The 21,996-nt window shown below is 39.0% G+C and overlaps 1 protein-coding gene across 4 annotated transcripts; it reads right to left on the bottom strand.

The window, feature by feature from the left end:
* Nucleotides 1-1,948: 1,948 nt before the first annotated feature.
* Nucleotides 1,949-21,866, bottom strand: ARV1 (ARV1 homolog, fatty acid homeostasis modulator). 4 transcript variants are annotated; one of them, XR_014227719.1, is made up of 6 exons: nt 21,656-21,866; nt 13,572-13,691; nt 11,776-11,929; nt 10,334-10,558; nt 8,719-9,913; nt 1,949-2,378 (listed from the first exon to the last, which is right to left on the bottom strand). XR_014227719.1 is itself a non-coding variant. In XM_082307300.1 (5 exons), the coding sequence occupies exons 1-5, from the start codon at nt 21,752-21,754 to the stop codon at nt 9,807-9,809; spliced, it is 705 nt and encodes a 234-aa protein (XP_082163426.1). In that variant the 5' UTR covers nt 21,755-21,866; the 3' UTR covers nt 7,505-9,806. The 4 variants fall into 4 exon arrangements, 1 of the variants encoding a protein (XP_082163426.1); XR_014227720.1 differs by lacking the exon at nt 1,949-2,378 and adding an exon at nt 7,505-7,661; XR_014227721.1 differs by lacking the exon at nt 1,949-2,378 and having other exon boundaries at nt 7,505-8,885; nt 9,675-9,913.
* Nucleotides 21,867-21,996: the final 130 nt, after the last annotated feature.

Raw genomic sequence — 21,996 nt, 5'->3', positions numbered from 1 at the left:
TATTCACTGCAGAAATCTGTCTGCCTTACTTTTTTGGCTCCCTTTCATCCTTTCTATTCAGGAAAATTCATTAGATGAATGTGGAAACAACCAGCCTTGAGTAATGAGGCCCACATCTGATTTCAGAGGAATGTGTTTTTAGCAGTAGAATTTACATTTTTCAGATAAGGTTGGTATGCAATTTAAAGAGACAAGCCCATTTGCTGTTGAAATACACAGGCTTGTGACTATTTCAACTTTTCACTGAACTTTTGCCACAGTTTTAAAGGCATTCACACTAAGACATTGTTAAGATAGTGTCTTTAAGAGAATGTAATCTTTGAGAATTCCTCAATTTAAAATGAGAGGAGAAATCCCATGCAAATCGTAGATTATCAGAATTTAAAAAAATGTGACTGAAGCAGACCGTTTAGAATTGTTCATGCATAGAGTTCAATCCTGTGTCAAGCCACTGCCTTAAATTCACGTTAGCAGAAGCAGTTCGATCCCCCTCGCAGCGCTAACTATTCTCTTTCACAACTCACAAGCATTTTGTCCATGGGTCAGAAACATCCCTGTGATTATCTGGCTAGACACACGAGTAAGAGTTTTAAAGCTCGTTTTGGCTCAGGATACCAGGCACTGTCACAAACAATAAAGTTGCCTGTCTGAGCCCTACCAGCTCTTGCTTAAACGCTTCTGACTCATCAAACAGCAGAACCTTTTAAATCATTTACAAAAAGGCAACATAATAAGGTTGTTACTTCAATTATAAAAGCACCTGGATGATAGGGACAGTACATTTCATTATTTTTCCTCTCAACTCAGCCCTTTACAGTGTGTTCGGTTTAACTGAATCTGAAATTTAACAAAAACCTGTAGCACTAATTATTTGTATTGAAAGCCCTCACAGCCTACAATTTCATTAGGGTTGCTTAAGATATTGGAAAGTTCAAGCAGGGTATGCAGAGGCGAATTAACAAGGAGTGATGCAAAGTTTTGAACAGGTAAAGTACAAGCTTAAACAGGACTACATTTGTAATTTGTTCCAGTACTATTAAATAACATCGTAGGCTGTTCATATCATGGAATAAAATTCTTTGTTATATGCTACATTACACAAAAGGTAAACTACTGAAATATTAAAATAGTTGTTTGGTATAGGGGAAGGCCATTTTATCAGAATAAGCTGAAAGAAAAATAATACATCAAATCAAGGTGAAAATTAATTTCTCATAGCACTAGAATATCAAAGTCCTGTTACCATTTGGTTTTCATCCTGTCTGAACACAGCATGTCTATATTCTCTCTAAGAGCCTCGATATTCCTTTTTTCTTCTGTTTAATATTGTACAAATCATACATAATCTTTGCTTCTATCTTTGAATTACCCCTCCTCTTTCTGACTAATACTTAGTCATGTTGCTCAAATTGGAGAAGCATTTCCTTAAATACATTGCATCATACAATATAACCTGTAGAGAGAAACGGAATATATAGCACCTACTCACTATATAATTTATACCTCTCTTTGTGTGCATTTAAGAGGAAAGACATTTATGAACAAGGCTCTAGCGTATTTTGGGGACTGCCATTGAGCTTGCATAAAGGATTAAAATTTAATGATAAATGAGAGACGTAGAAATTTGCGGTACTCTCTGTGGGGAAGAAGGAATTCTGTTTTACGCATTTTTTTTATCCTGTCTCATGTCCTTTTCCGTAAGATTTGCTTGAGGTCTGAGTTTTCATATGTAAATAGATTTGTCTTGTGTCCAGTGCTTTATGTGGTTACACAATAGGACATTTTTCCCCTGCTTATCACTAGCCAGTCATTCAAAAAGTCCTTTCTATTTCTGTTGCAAATGTAGGACTGTTCTAGGCTTTCAATGTCACTTCTCATAGAGAATAAAACTCTTTTGTATGCCTTCAAATGCAGGTGTGTATGGACAAAATACGTCAATCAGTATTAGAGAAGCCAAGCATATCTCACTATTACCGCAGACGTTAATTTGTAAGAGCGTCTGCTTAAAAGTGTGCCGACTATGGTAATTTACACTACAATTTCTTTTGCAAATTAGAAGGGAGTTTGTACAGATGCGTTTATTCTCCAGGAACAGAGATCTCAATTCACCACGGCCGTTCTCTCATTCCATTCCGAATTAAACGCTTTAGTTTGTAGGCAGCGATCATATTTTTGTTTCAACTTAACTGTGTGTAACCCAATGTGTAAGTCCTTACAAGAAGCCTGTAGTAGATTTGAAGAGGTACAGGCTGCCTTATTTATTTAAAAGTCCTAAATGCTTCGCAGTCCTACAGCCAAGGAATCTGACTGATGGATTTTCATCTTGCTGGCTTAGCAAGGCTGCTGCAGAGGGTAGCAGAGAATTTGAAGCACGCAACCTGGAGTATAAAAACAGAGGACACAAACTTACTAAAAGATCAAGCCACCATCTTCACAATGGATTCCTCAAGTAAAAGCTTATATTTTCACAAAATCGTATTGCTTGAATAAATGGTCATAGTTGAAAAGCTGAAAAACAACTGGGCATCAAACTGCCACTGCACACAGTAAAAGCTGACAGGCCCCCTAATTTAGGAAAGGCTGCTTAGCTTTGGTCTCTCAGAGCCAGGATCTCTGGCTGCCAGTGAGAACATCTGTCAAGAGCGCCCGTCCAGCCTCACAGCTGGAGGAAGGACCAGATGACCTCCGAGTTCACTTCCAGCTCCATCCAATTCTGTGAAAACAAAACTGTTCCCATCGGCGATGGCAGAGGCAGCTGCCAGCTCAGGACAAAGAGCTGAGCCTTCAGGAGCAGCTGCTGCGAGGAGTTTAGAGGAGCCAGCACTTTTTGGTATAATGGCATGAAATTACAGACGGCATCTTCCACCCTGCCATTACAGCGAGGAAGGATCCGCACGCGAGGGCTTCCTGTTTTGCTGTCCTCTATCAGGACGTATTGTAGCCGATTAAAAGCACCTCTCTGAACTTTCTATCAAAGCACTCCTGCAGCTGAATTAGATTAGCATCACCATGCTGGCATTTTTTTAAATGAAAGCAGATGAGTAACAACAAGGGAAGGGAGATGTGATCTGTACATGTTTCTGATGCTGTTTTATCAGGGACGTGACTTTGGTTTTTTTTAAACTGATACAATCTGTCCTGTTGCACAATAGTCAAACTATTGTGAGGATAAGGTGCCTTTCTCCCAGGTTGCCTTTTCTTTCAGTGCAGGACCTTTATATGGTCAGAAGCTGCATAATTTCATACATAGACAAGGCAGAAAATGCACAGCCTGCAAGAGTAGGATTGACCTCCCTCTCTCTCTCTCTCCCTCCCCCCCCATTTAGATAAATTGCACAATTCAATTGAGCAGGAAAGTTTTTTGGGAAAAATCCACTTAAAATGAAATAAATGTAAAATAAAGTTTGAAAAGATGCAAGTTTTAATACAGAGTCTTGTCATGCGGTTATGTAAAGAAATGTATACCTACCATCATCGTGTACATCCACAGCAAAGTTAATTTGCTTTTCCAAAGGAAAGGTTTTGAATAATCTGTCCAACCTTGCTGAAAAAATTCTTCACTAATCAGCACTGTCATATTTTCATTTTGCTCTCTCCCAGGACAGAATGAGTAAGAAAGAGATGGATTGTGTTTTCCTTGCTGTGCAACCCACCTGCCTTTTCCACGCTACTAAATAGGAAAAATGTCCTCATAGGGAAAGAGAGATTCCTGTTGTTGAAAAAATTGATAAGGAGTATGCTCAAAGTGATACATTCACTTTTGTTCCCTACCCTGCAAAGTCCAAGCCCTTTTTCCTGGTGCTGGTATGTGGCACTTTATTATGCAGTGGATGCTCTCAATGGAGAATGTTTTCTTCCTAGTTATTATTACACTTTTGTTGGCTTTTAATTTCTGGTGATCAAAAGAACGCTGTAGTCCTACTGAGACAGAGAGATGCTATCTCTGCTGTAGCCAAGACATGATACATCAGTGGCTTTGAAGGTTAGAACCAAAGCTTTATACTGGAAGTGAAGTGAGAGACCAAAGACGGGATCAAAGTTTAGGAGCGATGCATGTATGACAGCATGGGATGGGCTACAGCATGTGTGGCAGGGAATCACTGTAAAGGTAACACCCACGAGTGAATTAGCAGTTCTAAGAAGAGAATGCAAGGTGAATAGAAGCGCTTCTGTGTTGTTGAGATTTTGTTTTCTTGTTTGAATTTGTGCAATGTACTGGATTCATTTACTGAAAAGATACCAATGGCTTGTAATATTTAAAAGAAAATAATTTTTACACAAGACCTACCTGTGCTTTCTACCTCAAAGCCTTCAACTGTCAAATAAGATACCTTAATTTTCCTTTCAGATAGCTGAAAGTAAGATCAGTTAATGTGCCAGCTCCCTCCCCACCACATTTTTTAACTAATTTCAGATTTATTTTGGCACACAGCAGCTGCAGTAACTTAAAATTCATAATAAGGGATTAATGATTCACTGTATACACCCCTAAAAGCTTTCAGATATGTATGTTATAGAACTGTATGCCAGCAAGGGTCAGAATTAAAGCTTCCCGTACCATAACAAAAATGACTTCTTTGAACATGTCACCTTCAATATTCACATTCTCTGGCTCCTGGCACATCTGTTTCAATATCTGACATTCATGGTGTTGACTGATTCCCAACAACCTGCAGCTGAGAGAACTTAATGCTTTTCATCTTTTTAAGCGGACACAAACAAATTAATCCTCCCCCCAAATCCTGCAATGGTGAAGGTCCAATCATTTTATGAAGCCACATATATGGACTTGTTCAAGGTTGCAGCAGTAGTCAGTGTTATAGCCAGAATTAGGATTCAGGTCTCAGTTCAGGTCCCCACTCGTCTGCTCACATAGCTATGGCAGGCACTTCTGTGCATCTTACGGACAACAGTTCTTTTGCCTAAAAATGTACTCCGAATTACAGTTAGAGATTATAAGAAATTATGGGGGTCATCTGGATTTATTTCTGCAGCAGCCAGCACATGTACAAACTATGAGTTTACACTTTTATGCTACTGTGTAAAGGAATTTAAACCCCATTTTTACTCAGGGAAAAAACAAACGAACGAACAAAATAACATCTATTATCCTAATGAATAGCAATTAAAACATCACTGGTAGTATTTCCTAGCAGCTTTTGCAGACCTCCCATTTATTTATACAGGGCTCAAAAGAGCTTTACAAACTTAGGACAGCAGATCATGTTTAGGAAAAAGATTTTACAAAGCTCCTCATATTCAGATCTTCTTTCTAGCCACCTCAGTAACGTAGTAAGCATTATTGGAAAGAGTAAGGTCAGAACAGCATTATAAGAGACAGGAGAGAAAACAGAAATCTTGTTATATATACCTTCCTGCAAATTCTAACTGCAGCAACCTGGGTTTCAAATTAATTAAACAACAAAATTCCTATTGACTTTTAGCAGCAGAGGAATGCATTCACTATGTCTTTTGCCCTAGAGATTTTCTCTGAGCTCAGCGAGGCTACTCAGAATAATCCCAGCTTGCAGGACTGTTTATGTCTTAAACAAAGAGAAGCTGTGCTAAAATAATTTGCATTTTATAGCTTTCATGGTGATATATTAAATTGACCTTGATACCAAGTCACCAAAACAAGTACTTTGTGATCTGTTTTTCATCACTAACTTCACTCTAACATTTCTCCAAACTGAAAATAATTAATTTCAAAAGCTTGAATTTGTGATTTTACAAAACAAAAATTAATCAAAGAATATGTACTTATAGTGCTTTTACGTTCCTTCCAGTTTTGGAAACAATAGTGCTTTACTTTTCAACTCCAGATGGCACTGTGGGGCTTAACACTACCCAACTGGGGGAGAGCAGATGGATTGCAAAAGCACGCAAGCTCCTGAAAAACAACGGCTTTCTTGTTCTATGAGAAATCAGCTGCTAATAGTTTTCCAGTGCAGATGTCCTATTTTACTTTCAGTTTGGTGAAGACTGGGCTAAACAAATGGCAGTTTATATGCCTGAGATACAACTTGTGGAAGAAAGGACTCGCTTGTCTGTACTCGCACGTGGTCACGAGGGTCATAGCCCTTGCCTCCAGCAGTAAAACCTAATCCAACACACGCTATTGCAGAATGAAGGGAGGTCTGCTGTTCCACAGCTCTTCCTATTCACAGTGATTAATTCTATCTCTGTACAATTGGTAATTCTGCTCATAAAAGTATATTTTCAAGGATAGAGTGCAAACCACTGAAGTAATGAGGTTACCGGTAACTTTTCTAGGGAAACCCATAGACTTTGCTGTTTGGAAGACATCCTTTGCCATTTCATGTTATCACTTAGACTATTACAAAAATGTCTACAATAAATAATATTCTTCCTTCATGTTCATCCTTTGAAAATTTAGGAGTAGGACGTTCATATATTTGCTTAATCATACACTCATCTATACTGCATCTTTTCTTACGTATTAATTTCCCCTTAGTTTTTATAGTCTTCTCAACTCTTAATTTTGTAGAAGCCTGCCTGACACCTACATTCTTTTAACCTTTCCTAGCTTATACTCTAATTATCCAATTTTGTATAAAGTAATTTCTAAATACTTGTTACCCGACCTATGGACCCAGTTAAAGTTCCCAGCTCCCACTGTGCAATCACTAAACTGTTGCTCAGCCCAAGTCTGAATAACATCACTGGTTCTGTGCATTTCATCTGACAGAATTCTGGAATTTGCTCCACAGGCCCATGAATTTCCCACAGGCCACGATAACCCTTTTGATTCCAAGCAAATCTCAAAGAGTTTATATGGGTTCATTTGCAGGCTATTATACTTTTAACCCAAGTAAATCCTTTCCCATACGTTAAGGCAACAACTGAAAACAGATAGAAAGCACAGGCTATTTGTCATACAACTTCCAGCACAGACGACTATTTCTTTACAACAAGTTTATGAAAGAAGAGGAGCTCAAAAGACAAAAAGGAATAAAAGCGAGATGACTTTTAAACAGGCAGCACCAATAGGGTAGGTTCTCTCGAGCACCACATGGAATCCTTTTCCAAAGGCATCAAAAATGCATACACACCTGCCCCCCCACACAGAGGGCATCCTCAAGTTCCCCCTAGATTTATGAAACATTAGTGTATTTGTCATGTTAGTTCTGGTAAATGAGTAGCCATAAAACCACAAAAGGCAGAATGTCCTACATTACTAGACAATAATGATACCTCTGAAGACTGAAAACCTGTACAAAACCTGCATTCATTCCACAGCTCTGTAGCTCTTAATTTTCTTCTCCACCCTCCAAGTTGCATAAAGACAGTGATGGCTCCCGATAGCATTACAGAGTGCATAACTGATACGTTATTGGCATATGTGACACAACAGATAAGCATTTCTTCTTTCGGAATGTGTTCATGTCCATTTTACGTCTTCTGAATAAAACTCAGAAAACATCCTGAAATAATTTTTTTTTTAATTCAAAACAAACTTTAATTTAAGAAAAGTGTTCCCAAACAAAACTTATTTACATTGTATTTACAATTTTGCTGCTGAGTAGTAATATTTACTTTACATGGAATGCAAAATCTTCCCCTTGCATTAGTCACACTTAAATGTGCTCCACTCAGCCTTTACACTGACACCAGTGCCAGAGCAGACAAAGGAGAAATTTCTGAAAAAAAAAAAAAAAATCCTAAGAGGAACAAACCAAAGCACTGTTGTTACATCACTAGAAAAGCAAAATTGGCAGTAGAAAGAATGTACATTTCCTGAAGAGGGACATACAGAGTGGTGAGAAACTTTATCAGCTGCAATGCTAAGGTCATACTAAGATGAACAGAGAGCTGGGTAAAAACCAGATGACGGCTACAATAACAAACAGGGTTTGGCTCAGCAGGGACCAGCATTTTCCTAGTATGTATTCTTGTATGCCATCCTCTCTGCTGCAGCATTTCATTGCCTCTTAAACTCAAGGCAGAAGGTGAAGGAGGAAAATGAAAGCAGGCCAGACCAGCATCCCTGAAGCTTTTCTAAAAGGTCTACTGCTTTTTCCCTTTGCACCCTCTCAACCTGCAGTCTCTGTTGCAACGCTGTGTGCTGATGTTATGGGAGGAAGATAAGCACTACTCAGAGCACCTTTGGCAGCATACTGTTTTTAAAAAAGCTTTTGGGGGTGGAGTATCTCCCTGAATCTAATTATGTAAAGCAAAGCATGTTCTAGGTACGTGTTGCCAAAGCTGCTGCTCAGCCAGGGAGCAACTGCACACCTACACTCAATTGTCTGGCCACTGATTCACACCAGTAGCAAGGTGGATCCCTCATACACCTTCACAACTATGTGCTTGCTGGGGCAGTTGCAGTGTTAAACTGCAAGTACTCGTGTACTTAAAAGAGGCTGCAATTTGGGGGGACGGGGGGGTGCCTTCTCTAGCCATACCATCACATGCTCAGAAAGATGTCAAAGGTAACACAAACGGCACATGAGTGGTGTCAGCCTTTGACCTATTAAAACAGAACCAGCAACCATTTGCTTTTCTGACCGAAAAACTTACCGTGGCACAGGCAGCTGCATCAGACAAACATGTCTGATGTCTTCTGGGGTCATAATCTAGACTTACTCTAAACCTGTTTGGAATTAACTTGAAGATGTTGCAAAATGTTATTTGATGCATTTTGCAAAACACAGATAGGAGCCTGCATCTGAGGAAAATGAAGAATGGAAGTAGTACCTGTAGATAGTACAGCCTTCCAGAACTGAAGCAGGAGAATTAAACATTGGATGGAACGTCATGGAAACTGGTCTGCACAAAAGAAGAAGGTTTGTGTCCTAATTACTGTCTTATGGAAACCAATTCTGCCAGTTCCTTTGTCGGCCATCTCGCCCTCTCTTTGCCTGCTGGGGAAAAAGGTGCAGAACTTCTATAAATGTTTCTTCATTAATTTAGGCCTAAACATTTTTTGTTATTGTTTTCTTTTTTTTTAACAAGTACTACTCTATTGCTGAGCAGCCTCATACTTCGCTTTTTGCTTCCACCAAACCTGCTGCCAGATGAGGGCTGGGTGCAGGAGATGTGGCTTAATATTAAATGCAGAAGCAGCAGTATCCCAAACAACTGTGTATGCTGGGGATCAGAGGCCTTTCACTCTCTTTTCAGCTTTCAGAACAAAGCAGCAGTGTTCATGAGATCACATAAAATTTCAAGCCAGTTAAAACTATAGTTCCTAGAGATTACTCTAGAACTAGATATTTTATTATTTTATAGATTGTTACGTAAACATTCCAGAGTTTTCCCACTGTGGTTTTACTCTGCAGTACGTGCCTTTTCTCTAATAATCTGTTTGCACCTGTTCACTTCTCTCTTTGAAAATCTGTTTTTGCGGAAATATCAATTTTGGCCTTTACATTTTTCCACTGACTCTCTTCTTTCCTCTTAAGGGAACAATTCATCCTCCTCTTTCTGCCAAAATGCAGTGACTGGTAGCAGTGCTCGTTTTTTTAGTGTACCTTTTTTGTTACAGCCATAGCTATGCAGCCAGATTTAAAAAGCTATTAGGATAGTGACACAATCATATTTTTAATGTGAAAATAAACAAGCTAAGGCAGAGGTTTTATGGCTCACCACATTAAATAGGCAAACTTCTGAAGTTTCTCATTTTAACTCATCCTAAAACTGTCTACACTTACCACTAATGCAAGTTTTTGTTATCTACCACCTTCTTTATCACTATGAAAATAGTGTCTTTGGAGCTTGCTGACAGAGATCGTTCTTAGAAAATTATAATCATGTTGGTATTTCTTCAGATCTCTGCTGACATTTCAAACATCCCATCCCATTTTCTGGAACAACCAGACCACACCATTTTCCAAAATTAATCCAAAGATGATGGCCAACCAAGAGAGCATCCGGTTCAAGTTCAGTGTAACTGCAAAAGAAAACAAACAAATTTATCACCATTTAAGAAGATCATGGAAACCATGCAAGAATTCATATTAATTTGTATGTATAAAAAAATCACACAGATCTGTTAAAGTCTGCATTTCAAAGCCATGCATAAAATAAACACGAAATTTTCACCTTCCAGACACACAAAGAATTCTACTTTATGTTTCAATGATCCACAGTGAGTTGTCTCAAATTCTAACTGATGGATCTGATAGATATAATACAGCATATACAAAGAGATGATGGCGAGATAAGAGGTGCTTTTTCTTTAACAGCGTTTTGTTTCATTCACTTTCTATTAAAGTCTAAATAACAGCAATAATAATGATTTCTATAACAGCTGCATTCTCTCACACACATTCTATACAAATAACACAGTAATAAAAAAGCAAAAACATACCTCTAATTGCCTGAGAGTTTGATATCAAGACAAACACTTTTATAAACGCAAGGCACAAAGGCGTGTAGTCATGTTCCCAAATAACAGCTGGAATTAGCAAAAGCTTTCCATAGCTGGACAACAGCAGTGCTTTGAGAAGTAAAATGAAGTCGGACTTTGTTTTCAGCATCTCAGGTCTCATCCACCACAAGGTAATAAAAATGCCAAGCAAAAATGAAGTTTGTTCTAAGAGGAAATAAGAGGAGTTGGAAAGAGAGAATGAAGTGCCAAAATCAAGTCCTTTTTTCAATGAATTTCAATGAAATTATGTGTCCCAAATGCAACTGAGCCACTGCTATTTAAAAGACATCTGCAAACATCAACATGTCCTCCATCTCCTGTGTTCACTCATGACATTCAAAATAATTCTGTCACAGAATTCTGTCTGTAGGATTGTCATACTTGTAATTTCTGACACCATACACAGGAAGTGTAGCATATGAACTTCCTTTACTTTTCCTTTTTAACAAAAGGAGAGGCTTTTTTTCAACTGCCTGTTAGTCTGTAACACAAGATCAATACTTGTCTTTTTTGGAAAGGTCACCAGCAATGAACCATCCATCCAGCATGAGAAAGAACACTAAGGTGAAAATATCATTGAGCTATTAGACTTTTTAACACTGCGTCCCTGAGTAACAATGGTATTAATGCAGATGTCAAAGCAACTCTCATGACAACTGTAATAGGTGAACTACTACTGAAAAATGAATTCCAACCATTTTACTGACTTGTTATGAAAGCCTACTTAGAGCAACACTAGACAATAAATAACTGAATTTCAACTCTGAATGTCTAAGGGAAATACTAATTTTAGTCTGCAGGCTTGATTTAAACTTTATCACCAGAAAAAAATATGAGAATAAAAGTATTAACCAAAATAAAACTAAAACCCTCCCCTGCCTTCAAATTTAGTCTTGCAGCACAGAAGTATTTACTCCTTACCAGTGAGGACACTGCTCTGTATCTTTGTGTATTCATGTAAAAAAACCTCCCAGATACAGCTTTTCCCGATTATTGTTTACTTCTGTAAGGATCATCTTTAATGTTGCATCACCTTAATGAATAATAAACCTTGGAGTCAACATCAAATATGGAGTAAGGCTGAGCTCTACACTAGTCTTCAAAACTATGTAAATGGATTCAGATGAAGATTTCTGAATATTGGCACTTTTCAGTGTTTTGGTATCTAATATTTATCAGTCTGAACTGTAATCAAGATCGAAATATGCATCTGCATTAAATGAAGGCAAATGAGAGAGTATGTGTATAATCGTTTAACCATACTGGGTAGGACATGACATCCATTCTGTATTAATTTTTGCAACACAGGGTTGATGAAATACTCATGAAGTCATTCAATGCTTAAAGAGTAAATCGTTACATGAACTAATCATTGATCTTACCTAAAGAAGCTATACCAAACATTTTATAAAAATCCCATTCCTTGGCATATCTGATTAAATCATCAGGATCTGTATTTTGGCTTGAATCCTGTAGTTGCAACCACCTGAGATAAGCCTCACAGAGCAAACAAAATATGCAGAGCTTCCCATGAATCTGGTAAATGAAAGAATAATAAAAGCATTAGTATTAAATCAGCATAAATTAAAGTATTAGTATTAAATTGGTATTTAAATTTCTACATCTCCACACAAACAAGCTCTGTAGATTTATTATGTTTGTTTAGAAATATAAGCAAATTACTTCTGTTGAGCCACTAGTTTAGCACATCATCCTTTTAATGTAAATTAACATGTTAAGCCAATTAGAGAAGGTAGGAAACTGCATGAACAGTTCCATACAGAATAAAGCATATAACTGTATTTTGTAAAGCCTGCTTTATACTTTTCTTTTAATTGGAGAGGGTGTTTCAGTTAGGAATATAAAAACAAAATTGTGCCATACCTAGCAAAACTATACTATCAAAAATTTTAGTTTCAGGGCAACTACTCCCTTTAGTGAACTGGTTTAATAGCCTAGTTGCTGTTTTTGCCTGGGACGATCTCCATTAGAAGAAACTGGTAGTGTAGTTATACCCAAAGCATTTCTTAGATCAGGTAAGGGTGAAGAACCAAAAATAAATGGACCATGTAACTAAACAAAACTTAAAAGTATCCTCTCAAGTGACTACAAAAATGATGTCGCGAGGGTCCATAGTTAGCATGTTTCCACATTAAACAGCCTGCAAGCCAGCGTGTACGCGAGGTGAATTCTGATTTTATACAGATTTAAATAAACCACTGCAATTTCTGTGCGTAGATTCTACTTTTTTCATTAGAGACTAGTTATGCCAATTGCACACACATGCACAGGCTAAGCCAGTTTGAAATTCAACTCAATTTATTTGAATAGACAAAATTTCCACAGATGGAATAGTTCTTCCAGAAGCCTCATGAAAAACATCATTACCAGTCTCCAGAAGCACTGAATTCATTAAGTCCTTTAGTAAGATTTATGCTTGAAAGATGAGGTGAGTGTATCTATCTACGTTGCTTAATACTGGACTGGTCAAGAGGTATCGACACAAACACAGCACACACTTATGCTTGGATAGCTTGCTCTAGATTAGCTTCCCTCTCCTGGGAAATCAATCCTTAAAGTAAAAATATGCAATTCTGTCAGAAAAGCTACACCTCTACACTCTGGCTGGGCCAGCACAACTAAGTTGACGACATAACTCTGCATCAACAACGCTTCACATGAAAGCCACTATCTTTTGCTATAGTTTTGAGGACATGGTTAATTACTCAGGAGGAAACTCATAAAAAATTACTAGAGTAGGTTTAATTGGCATAGTATTGTTAATATAGTATGTTATGCCACTATAGCTCGTTTCAAAAAGAACAGTTTCCAACAGAAATTTAAGTTGGAAATGAAATTAGACCTTTCTCTTCCAATGAGTCCAATTAGGACTCTCTTTAACATATAGGATGACTGCTGTATTTGCTGGTATTGTGGTATTGCTACTGGGGAGACAGGAACTTTCTTAGTAACAGCTGGAGTTTGAGATTTCATGTGTTCTGTTCACGATATTAGACCCTTAACCTGTTCGAGAACAAAACTGATTCAGCTTGATGGAACCGGTGGAAAGGCAGAGGAACAGTTCCTAAAATTTTACAACTATTACAATCAACTTACCAAACCTAAACATACCTGTAACCAAAAAAAAAAGTCACAGGGTAGGGGCGTAGCAACTTACATTTATCTTTGTATTGAAAAGAATGTGTCTGTACGCTTGTGCTTTACATAAAATAGCATTAATCAAGATGATAACAGGATCGTACTCAATGTATTTGTCCACAGGTTTCTGGCAGGATTTCTGAAAGTCACAAAATAACAAGAATTAGAAGAAAAAAAGAAACAAAAAAAAGCAAGCATTTATTAAATGTTCCTCTACGCTTAGCACAATTGCATAAATCCAAAGTAACTATTCAATTCTTATTAGTCTTTCCTTAATGTAATCTTCATTTTCAATAAGTTTTTAACCCACTCATAAAAATTGCTTCCCTCCCTTGACACTATAGTTATGTTACAAAACAAAGATACATTATCAATTTTTATAGGCTTCAGATTAACACAGATAATAAACTATGCAAGGATGTACTTAGCTATCATTTTGTGTTCTACGATGCAAAAAACCCAAACTGCCTTCCCAACACTGAAGAAATGCACCAGTATCTTGTTAAAGGTTATCTGATCATGGCCTGTCTACTGGTATTTTGGGATTTTTTTTATTTTTTGGAAAGAAAATTAATTTCTTTTATTACTTCCTTTTTTTTGAGAGAGATGCTTTATCCTCCTATCAAGAAAAAAAGTAAATGTTTTTTCCTGTTGCATTGGTCTTCCATATTGCTAAGCAGTCCAGATGTTTCAATTCATTTTCCATTATTGAACAAGATATATTTAGACTACTGATAATGTAGTTTTCACACACAGATATAGCCAAAGAGTGGGAAGTTGCTACTGAACGGCAGTAAGATGCTAGACCATTACTTCTCCAACACATCTGCTGGTTCCCACTGGGCCTACCAGAGAGGTGATTTCACCCAGACCACTGGGAACTGCTTGTCATCAACCCCCTTGAGATTCACTGACTTACCTGCCCGGGTGGTCACTCCTTGACTCCAGTTAAATGAGAAAGGCTAACAAGAGGCTATTACACTAACTGTGACCAGGAGGGTTAAATACCAGTCTTACAAAAGGCTCATCCAGCAGACTTGAGAGGGAAATAACTTCTAGGAGAGAGCTGAGGAGCAGCAGCAGCAGCTGATGATAGCAACCCCTTCAGCTCAAACAAGCGCACTTGCAGAAGGGTGCTCTCCTGCAGCTCAGCTTTCTGATGCCGATCCTCCAGTTCAGCTACTGGTTCCAACCTGTCCTCAGCTAATCCCAGTCCCCTGGACCTCCACATTAGCTGCCATGCTTAGAGTACATCAGTCATAGAAATGATCTCTATTTCCATTTTAATGAGTGCACACTTGTGCGCTGCCAGAAGAGAAATCTATGCACACAGCTTTCTGAAATGCTGAACAGTCAAAAATAGAGCATTAGACAACACACACCTACAGACAAACTCCCAGGAAAGAACAAGAAGGTTTTTTTCAATTTTATAGGGATTCCTTGTGTCCAAAGTTAACTTCGCCTTGCTATTTACTAGATTATTACTGGAGAATTTGAGAAGCAAAATTTCACTAGCAAACTGACTCAAAAGTCCAATACCCATATCAAGAAAAACATCCAAACAAATGCGTAAGTTGAATAGAGTGTCTAAGGAATGTTCTTAACACTAATCAGTGTTTCTTGGTCCAGCTCAAGGAAAAAACCCAACAACCTCATTTGCATTAGAAAAGAACATACTGCATATGACAGTACACAAGTTAGAGATAATGAATTCAAAAATTGACTCAATTAACCGGCAGTTTGATAGGTCTAAAATTAGAGTGAGAGAGATGGAAGAAAGGACATCATTACCAGAAGACCACAGCTACAGCATTTAATAGAGTGAAAAAGAAATTGCAACTATAATTAAAGGCAATGTCTTGCTTCATTTCTTTCTTCAGGGAAGTCACGAACAGATATTCTTATAGGTGGTAATTTACATATGTCAAATCTCTGGGTTGATGTAGCACAGGAAAACTCCTATTTTTTCAATAGGCTTATTCACACAAGCACTGGACAAGCACAAACAAAAGAAGATGATTCTTGAACACAGTGGGTGTCATAAAGGATATCCTACGTACCCCAGGATTTACTCTCAAATTTTCCTACAACAGAACATTTTTTTGACCAGGGTCAAAAAAATCTTTCTGAGAAGAGGAATGATCTTTTCAAGTGGAGGGTCCCAACCAAACACCAATCAAAAAACTTGCAGTAAAGTAGTACTGAAAAATTTTCGCTGACAGCTGACATGAATTTTAGACAATTAAAATACATCAGAGCAACCCTCCAGGCAAAACCAACGATGCAGAAATTCTACTGCAGGTATATAAGAAGCCTACTACAAATGAATACACAAATAGTGGTGTTACCCATAAGAATGGGTTTTCTGCTCAACAGCTTCTGGCAGCCACAACCAGATCTTCTGCAGCTGTGAGAATGATGTTTAATTCAGTATTTCAGCATACCACCACCAAACATTTAAGAATCCTATTTCTCGTGTATTACTTCAACAGGATAAGAAAATCTGCCCTATCACAAAAGAGCAACCGTCTTCAAGGACTTTTCACACACAGACACACACACATATTCATGTCTGCCTGTCTTTTAGAGCTAGATGAGAGCCCTATTCTTAATATACTTGATTTCTATTGAGTCTCAACTGTATGAAGGCAAAGTCCTTTGTGCTTATCCAGCCAGTGAACCAGAGTTCATTCTGGCACTTGTGAGACCTACAAACCACCTTACTGCAGAAGACTTGTGTGTGCACTGCCATAGGCTAATTGGACAAAATGAAGACGACACTATACCATGAGAACATTACAGAATGAACACACCCTCTAGGATGAAATTTTCTCCATACCTGGCTTTTTTGTTATTTTTTCCAGCTGTACGACTAAAACATCTGACACTAACCTTAAATGCCTAGGAAGGAAATTTGTGACTAGAGCCTGACTTCAGCAAAATCAATGCAAGCAAGGGTTAATGCAGTTCAAGTACACATAGGTTTAACTAGATAGCTTTATCTAGTTCAAGTGGTGTAACTTTACGGACATCAATAATCACTAACACTTTCAGAGAAGATAAGTACGAGCAGCTCAGCTATGGAGAACTGCTTGCACGCTTACTTCTAAGATTTTAGTCAGGCAGTTGAGAGTGAACTGCAATGCTGGTGCTCACGTCTCATTCCCAGTTGCAGTTCTGCACAGCTGTAGTCAACAGCCTGTTCAGCATGACTGAAGGCGGCACCTCTTTAACGAAACCGAGCTGTTCCAATCTTCTTTGGGCTTTCTCGAATCAATGCCTCAGTTATCATAACCAGTGCTAAAATGACAGAAAGAAGTAACTGGATTTCTCTCTGTTTTTAACCAGTTTTTAATTTCTTCCTTACATGTGTAACGAACATCAGAAACGGGAAATAACTGGTATCTTTCCTTGAAAATATAGATATTACTTTGTTTAAAAGGTACTTTCAGATTATGTTGCAGAAGAGAAAGATCAAGCTTGACACCATAAATTCTATTTACGCATCTTCTAAACTGGTAAATTTAAGGAAAATTACAAATGTTTGATACTGACACACAGAAGTCCAATAGATACTGTAAAAAAATCCTAAAAAACACACTAAAAGAAGGTGTTGAATATATTTCAATATTCTAATGGATTTAAATGGATATTAGTTTAGGAATTGTTTGACTAGTCAAATATTTAGGAATATTTAACTATGCTTGTCTGTTGTTTCAAAAAAAAAAAAACTTCCATTTTCAGAGCTTAGAAATTTGCTTAGTTATCTTAAAAAAATTTAAAAAAAAAGCAAAGAGCTTTAAGAAAAAAAGAAATCTTCAAAAGCTAGTTCAACCATGTTCTTCATAGTGTAATGTATCAGATTCTTTCCGATCAAAGCAATCCAAAACAGTTAAGGAAAGTAACATATGTTTTAACATCTCAGTTGCATTAAATAAAACGAAGTACTGAAATGTTAACTTTGACTGCATGTTTATCAGCCTTTTATAAAACATTGCTCAAAAGACATACCTCTTCTTTGTTCATCAAAGATACTCAACTTGGAACACAGTTCACAAACGTATGCCAAATGCAATACAGTGTACAAATATGTGAGGAAATGCCTACTATCACTGAAGGGTAAAGTTCCCAAAGTATATGAACATGACTTTTTTAGAGTGCTCTCTCCAATATTAAAATATAACTGAATTTTTAAGGAAAAGTATTTTGGGATGGGGGTGGTGGAAGGGAAAAATGTTCTTTAAGAGGAAGCCACAGGACACTACAGAAAATAAAAATATACATTGAATAACCAGGCTTCATCCTGAACTAAAAATAAACATGAAAACCACACCAGGAATATGTTTGCAAATCTCTGGATATTAGAAAAAACAGTGAAGCAGTCTCATTTTAGTATTCCTTTCTCCAGGGATTGGAGTTTGGCAAAATTAAGCTACAGTTTTTTGCTGGACTACATAACACAGCAAATTTTAACAACATTTACATAGCTTCAACATGAGCATAGGTCCATTTATATAGGTTCATAGGGCAAACTAACACAGACCCGTCATCTTGCGAGAATGCCCTTAATCCCAGTTGCACCCTTAAACAATAAAATGTAATTAGCTGTGCTGCTTTCAGGAATGAGTTCTTTATTAAGGATGCAGCTAAGTGTCATAATAAGCTGAAAAACAAAACAGCCCAGTTTCAGATGCATTCAATTTCAGGAAACTGAAATAAAAAATATTGTTTTATAATTTTTCCTATATGATCTGTTTTCCAGTAGTGAGTTGGTCTGTAGATTGAGTTACATAAATAAGAAAAATAACATACTTTATTTTCCAGGATAATCTTTGTACTGTGGACAGATTCTTTATGTTACCACATAAATGCTTTGCATTCAAAGCATTTACAGTCTCTCTGCCTTGCTGCAATAAAAGAGCTTTTCAATTATTTTTTAATTGCAGAAAAGCTAAATGAAGTGTGCACTGCTCAGGCAATTTGGCTTTCTTATTACAAAACACAAGGGGGATCCTGACTGAGCTCTACATATTGCAATGAATAATTTCTTTCCGTTTGTTCGGGTCTGGAATGATTAACATTTTTGAAACTTTATTTTTAAACACAACAGCATACATGTAATTTAAAACCAAATTTTTAAAAAAATGCATGTTTTTCCTTCTCTTTTTGACTAAGTCAAGTTTGATAATTTCCTGTTTTATTCATTGCACTTTGACTGCAGAATTTATTCCAGGTTAGCCAGATGTGTGGTTTTTTCCCCCTACAGCATTAATACTGTAGTGGGAATGTTATCTGAACAGTATTTTTTGTTGCTGTTGTTAATGGTTGGTTCATAACATATTCAGTGAAGATTCGCTGTATTACTTACAGATCATTTAAGTTTTAAGGATCTCAAAATAATTAAGAAAAATCTCCTCTATAAAGAACCACCTAGGCTTACTTTCACGATCACTTCTGGTTCGGAATAGGGAAACCGTCAGCACATTCACAGCACAGGACTAGAACCAGAACCATGAGTTGCAAAGCAGCCACCAGAAGTCGCCTTCATTGGAGGCAATCCTAATACGCCCGCACACCCCCGCCACCCCCCGTTATCACACTGAAGAAAAAAACATATTGAACAGGTCTCCTCCCTGAGGAGGTGAATTTCCTCAGAATTTTATTATCCATTTTTAAGTACCTTTAAGTTCTTTTTAAGGAGCAATAGTCCACCTGTCTCTTGTAATGGCATCTCCACAGCAAAATACAGGAAGGATGAGAAAAAAGTTCATTCGCTAAATGCGAATCTCAAGCAAGAAGGAATGCTCAATACCAGAGGAATGGGCCAGGTTTCTGCTGAAACTGGCCTTGATTAAACAAAACAGATAACAGTTCCTCATGTGGACCGCTCCTACTCTCAGCACTTCCTGGGTGGCCAGAAATGGAGAGAAAGGGTTAGAGACGATCCATGTAAGAGCAACTAGGACTAAGACTGAAACTGAACCATGATAACCCACAACATAGACAGAGGAAACAGACTGGTAGGAGTAAGTGAAAAATGGTACCAATCTGGGCCTACATGAAGAAAGGTGGACAGAATTCCAAGTTGCTAGGAAAATGTGATCCTTTACTCTTTCTTTACTCTTTTTGTAAGAGTTTGGCGTTTGTGATGAACACAGCAACTGGGACTTAAGTCTTTGATTCTGCGTGGGATGTCACAGCTCCGAAGACCAGGATCTGCAGTCTTCACATGGTTAAATGCTAAGAGGAACAGGTGCCATCTACTAGCTCCCAGTTTCCCTTAGAGATTATCATAGCCGAATTAATAACCATAATTGATGACCTGGGTTTACAGATGTGCTACATCTTATATGATATGGCTGCAGGCATTAAGCTTTATACTTGTCCTTTTATATCCAACTTGTCCTTGATTTCAATGATGATTTTGAAGCTCCACATGAAAGAGCTCCAAAGAAAAACATTTACATTTTTATCATGTACCAATGACAAATTTTGAGTACATGATTTGACTACCAATGATTTGATGTAGCTCATATCTCCTACTAAACATGATACATTATACTAACACGAAAAAGCAACTAAAAATTGATTTTCCTTGCAGCGTGCATGTCTAAAGCCAGTGGAAATCAATCTCTATTACTTTGTTTGTCTTTTACCTAAGAAAACTGCTGACTCTCCAGTTTTTGAAATGTCTGCAGAGATTTTTGTGTACATTTTCAGCTGGTTTACGCTCTACAGCAACAAGCCATTTTAACTGACTGCTGGGCTGGGAAAAGAGAAGGATGTGAATCAGTTCTTTCTACTATCATCAGTAATTTGTACGTATCTTGTTTTCACAGCCTCTTGTTGATAACAGAAGCTGAGATCCAGCATGTATGACTTTCAGCTTGAGCTAACCACAATTTCCCCAAATACAAACTACCCACAGGCCTCTATGATCTGGTTGCCTACGATCTCTATTTTTGATCTAAGAAATGCTCGAATGAGTCGAAGTTATAACGCTGTAAAGGAATTCATCACAGGTTTCATATAGAAAGCTTTCTGGTCAGCTGTTATGTTTATAGGTTTGCGGTTAGTAAATTAGCCCATTTTCTAGTAGCATTCTCAAAATGTCAGAGGCTACAAAACTGGGGGAGACAACCACAAAGGAGGTTTGAATGATACAGAACTAATTCCTTACAAAACACAAAATACTCAACAATTTGTTCAAAAACAAGATTTCCCAATTTTATAAGGAACAGACAGGATGTTGTGAAACACAATCACAGATAAAATCAAAGGCTTAGTCAAGATTTATTTGCAGATCTCTCCATTCCAAAATTTTTACTTTTTCCCCCACACTAAAATATAGGGTGCTAAGTGACCCAGTGTTTTACACGCTACAAAAAAAAAGTCAAAACTAACCACTGGAGACAAGTTTTCATAAAATCTATCAAAATTTGAAAACAGTAATTTAGAAATAGTTGAAAACATCGCTTGAAAAGGTAAATGCTTTTTCCCTGCGGCTGCAAAGTCTCCAAGAAAATGTGGGAGATGCTAAAAGAAAGAAAGTTATTCTAACATTATGAAACACTACGGAAAAAAAAAAAAAAACAAACCTCTGTGAGAGGCAGAGCGGGAAGGGGGAGCAGTAAACAGCCTAGGACACGCTGGCCCCATTTTGGAAGGCACAGCCGCTGTAGCTGGGTAGGTAACACAGGAGTCCTTGTGCGCACGCTGCGGGACCATCAGTCAAAACCCGACGTTTACGCCCAGCTGGTTGCCGGCTTCACCGAAGCTGTCTAACCGCGGAGCCCCTGCCTGCCAGCCAGCCAAGGGCAGGGGCCCGGCCCAGGCCAGCCGGGCAGCGCCACCGCGCAGGTGCCCTGGAGGCCCCGGGGGAAGCGGCGGCGGGGAGCCCGGCCTGCACCCGCAACCGGGGCAAACGGCCGCCGCCCGGGCCTCGGCGCCAGGCCGGGCGGGAACGCCGCCGCGTGCCGCGCGCGCCGCCGCCTGCTGCTGACGTCGAAGCTTCCCGCTCGCACCCCTCCCCCCCGCTCACACTCCCTCCCTTCCCCTCCGGCCTCCCTCGCCCGCTGCCCGGCCGCCGCCGCCCCGACTCACGCAGATGGAGATGCGGAGCACCCCGCGCTGGTAGTCCCGGTACAGCTCCGCCGCCTCCCTGTTGCACTCGATGCAGCGGTAGGCGCCGAGCGCCGCCATGGCACGCGAGAGCACGCCCCGGCCTGTCAGCGCTTCAAACCGCCTCGCTTCCGCGTTCGGGGGCGGAGCCCGGCGCGGCCCGCGCCGCGGCGCGTTCTGGGAGCCGTGGTTTCCTGCCGCCGCCCTCGGCCAGGCCGCGCCGGCGCGGAACTCCACGCCCCGGCGGGCAGCGCGGCGGCGCCCGCCTCCCGGCCCCGCCCGCGGGAGGGGCGGGGTGGGGTGGGGGCGCCCCCGTCCCGGCC

This window comes from Platalea leucorodia (assembly GCF_965183815.1).
Source record: "Platalea leucorodia genome assembly, chromosome: 3".
NCBI classification, from domain to species: Eukaryota; Metazoa; Chordata; class Aves; order Pelecaniformes; family Threskiornithidae; genus Platalea; species Platalea leucorodia.
Note: the sequence above shows the minus strand (reverse complement) of the source record. Positions and strands in the feature narration are given on the sequence as shown.

Coding starts and splice junctions, on each gene's coding strand:
- ARV1 (XM_082307300.1), bottom strand. CDS start 21,754: ATGGCGGCGCTCGGCGCCTACCGCTGCATCGAGTGCAACAGGGAGGCG. Junction 11,930..13,571: donor TTTTCAATACAAAGATAAAT/GTAAGTTGCTAC, acceptor TTCATTTACCAG/ATTCATGGGAAGCTCTGCAT. Junction 9,914..10,333: donor AAACTCTCAGGCAATTAGAG/GTATGTTTTTGC, acceptor TTTCTTTTGCAG/TTACACTGAACTTGAACCGG.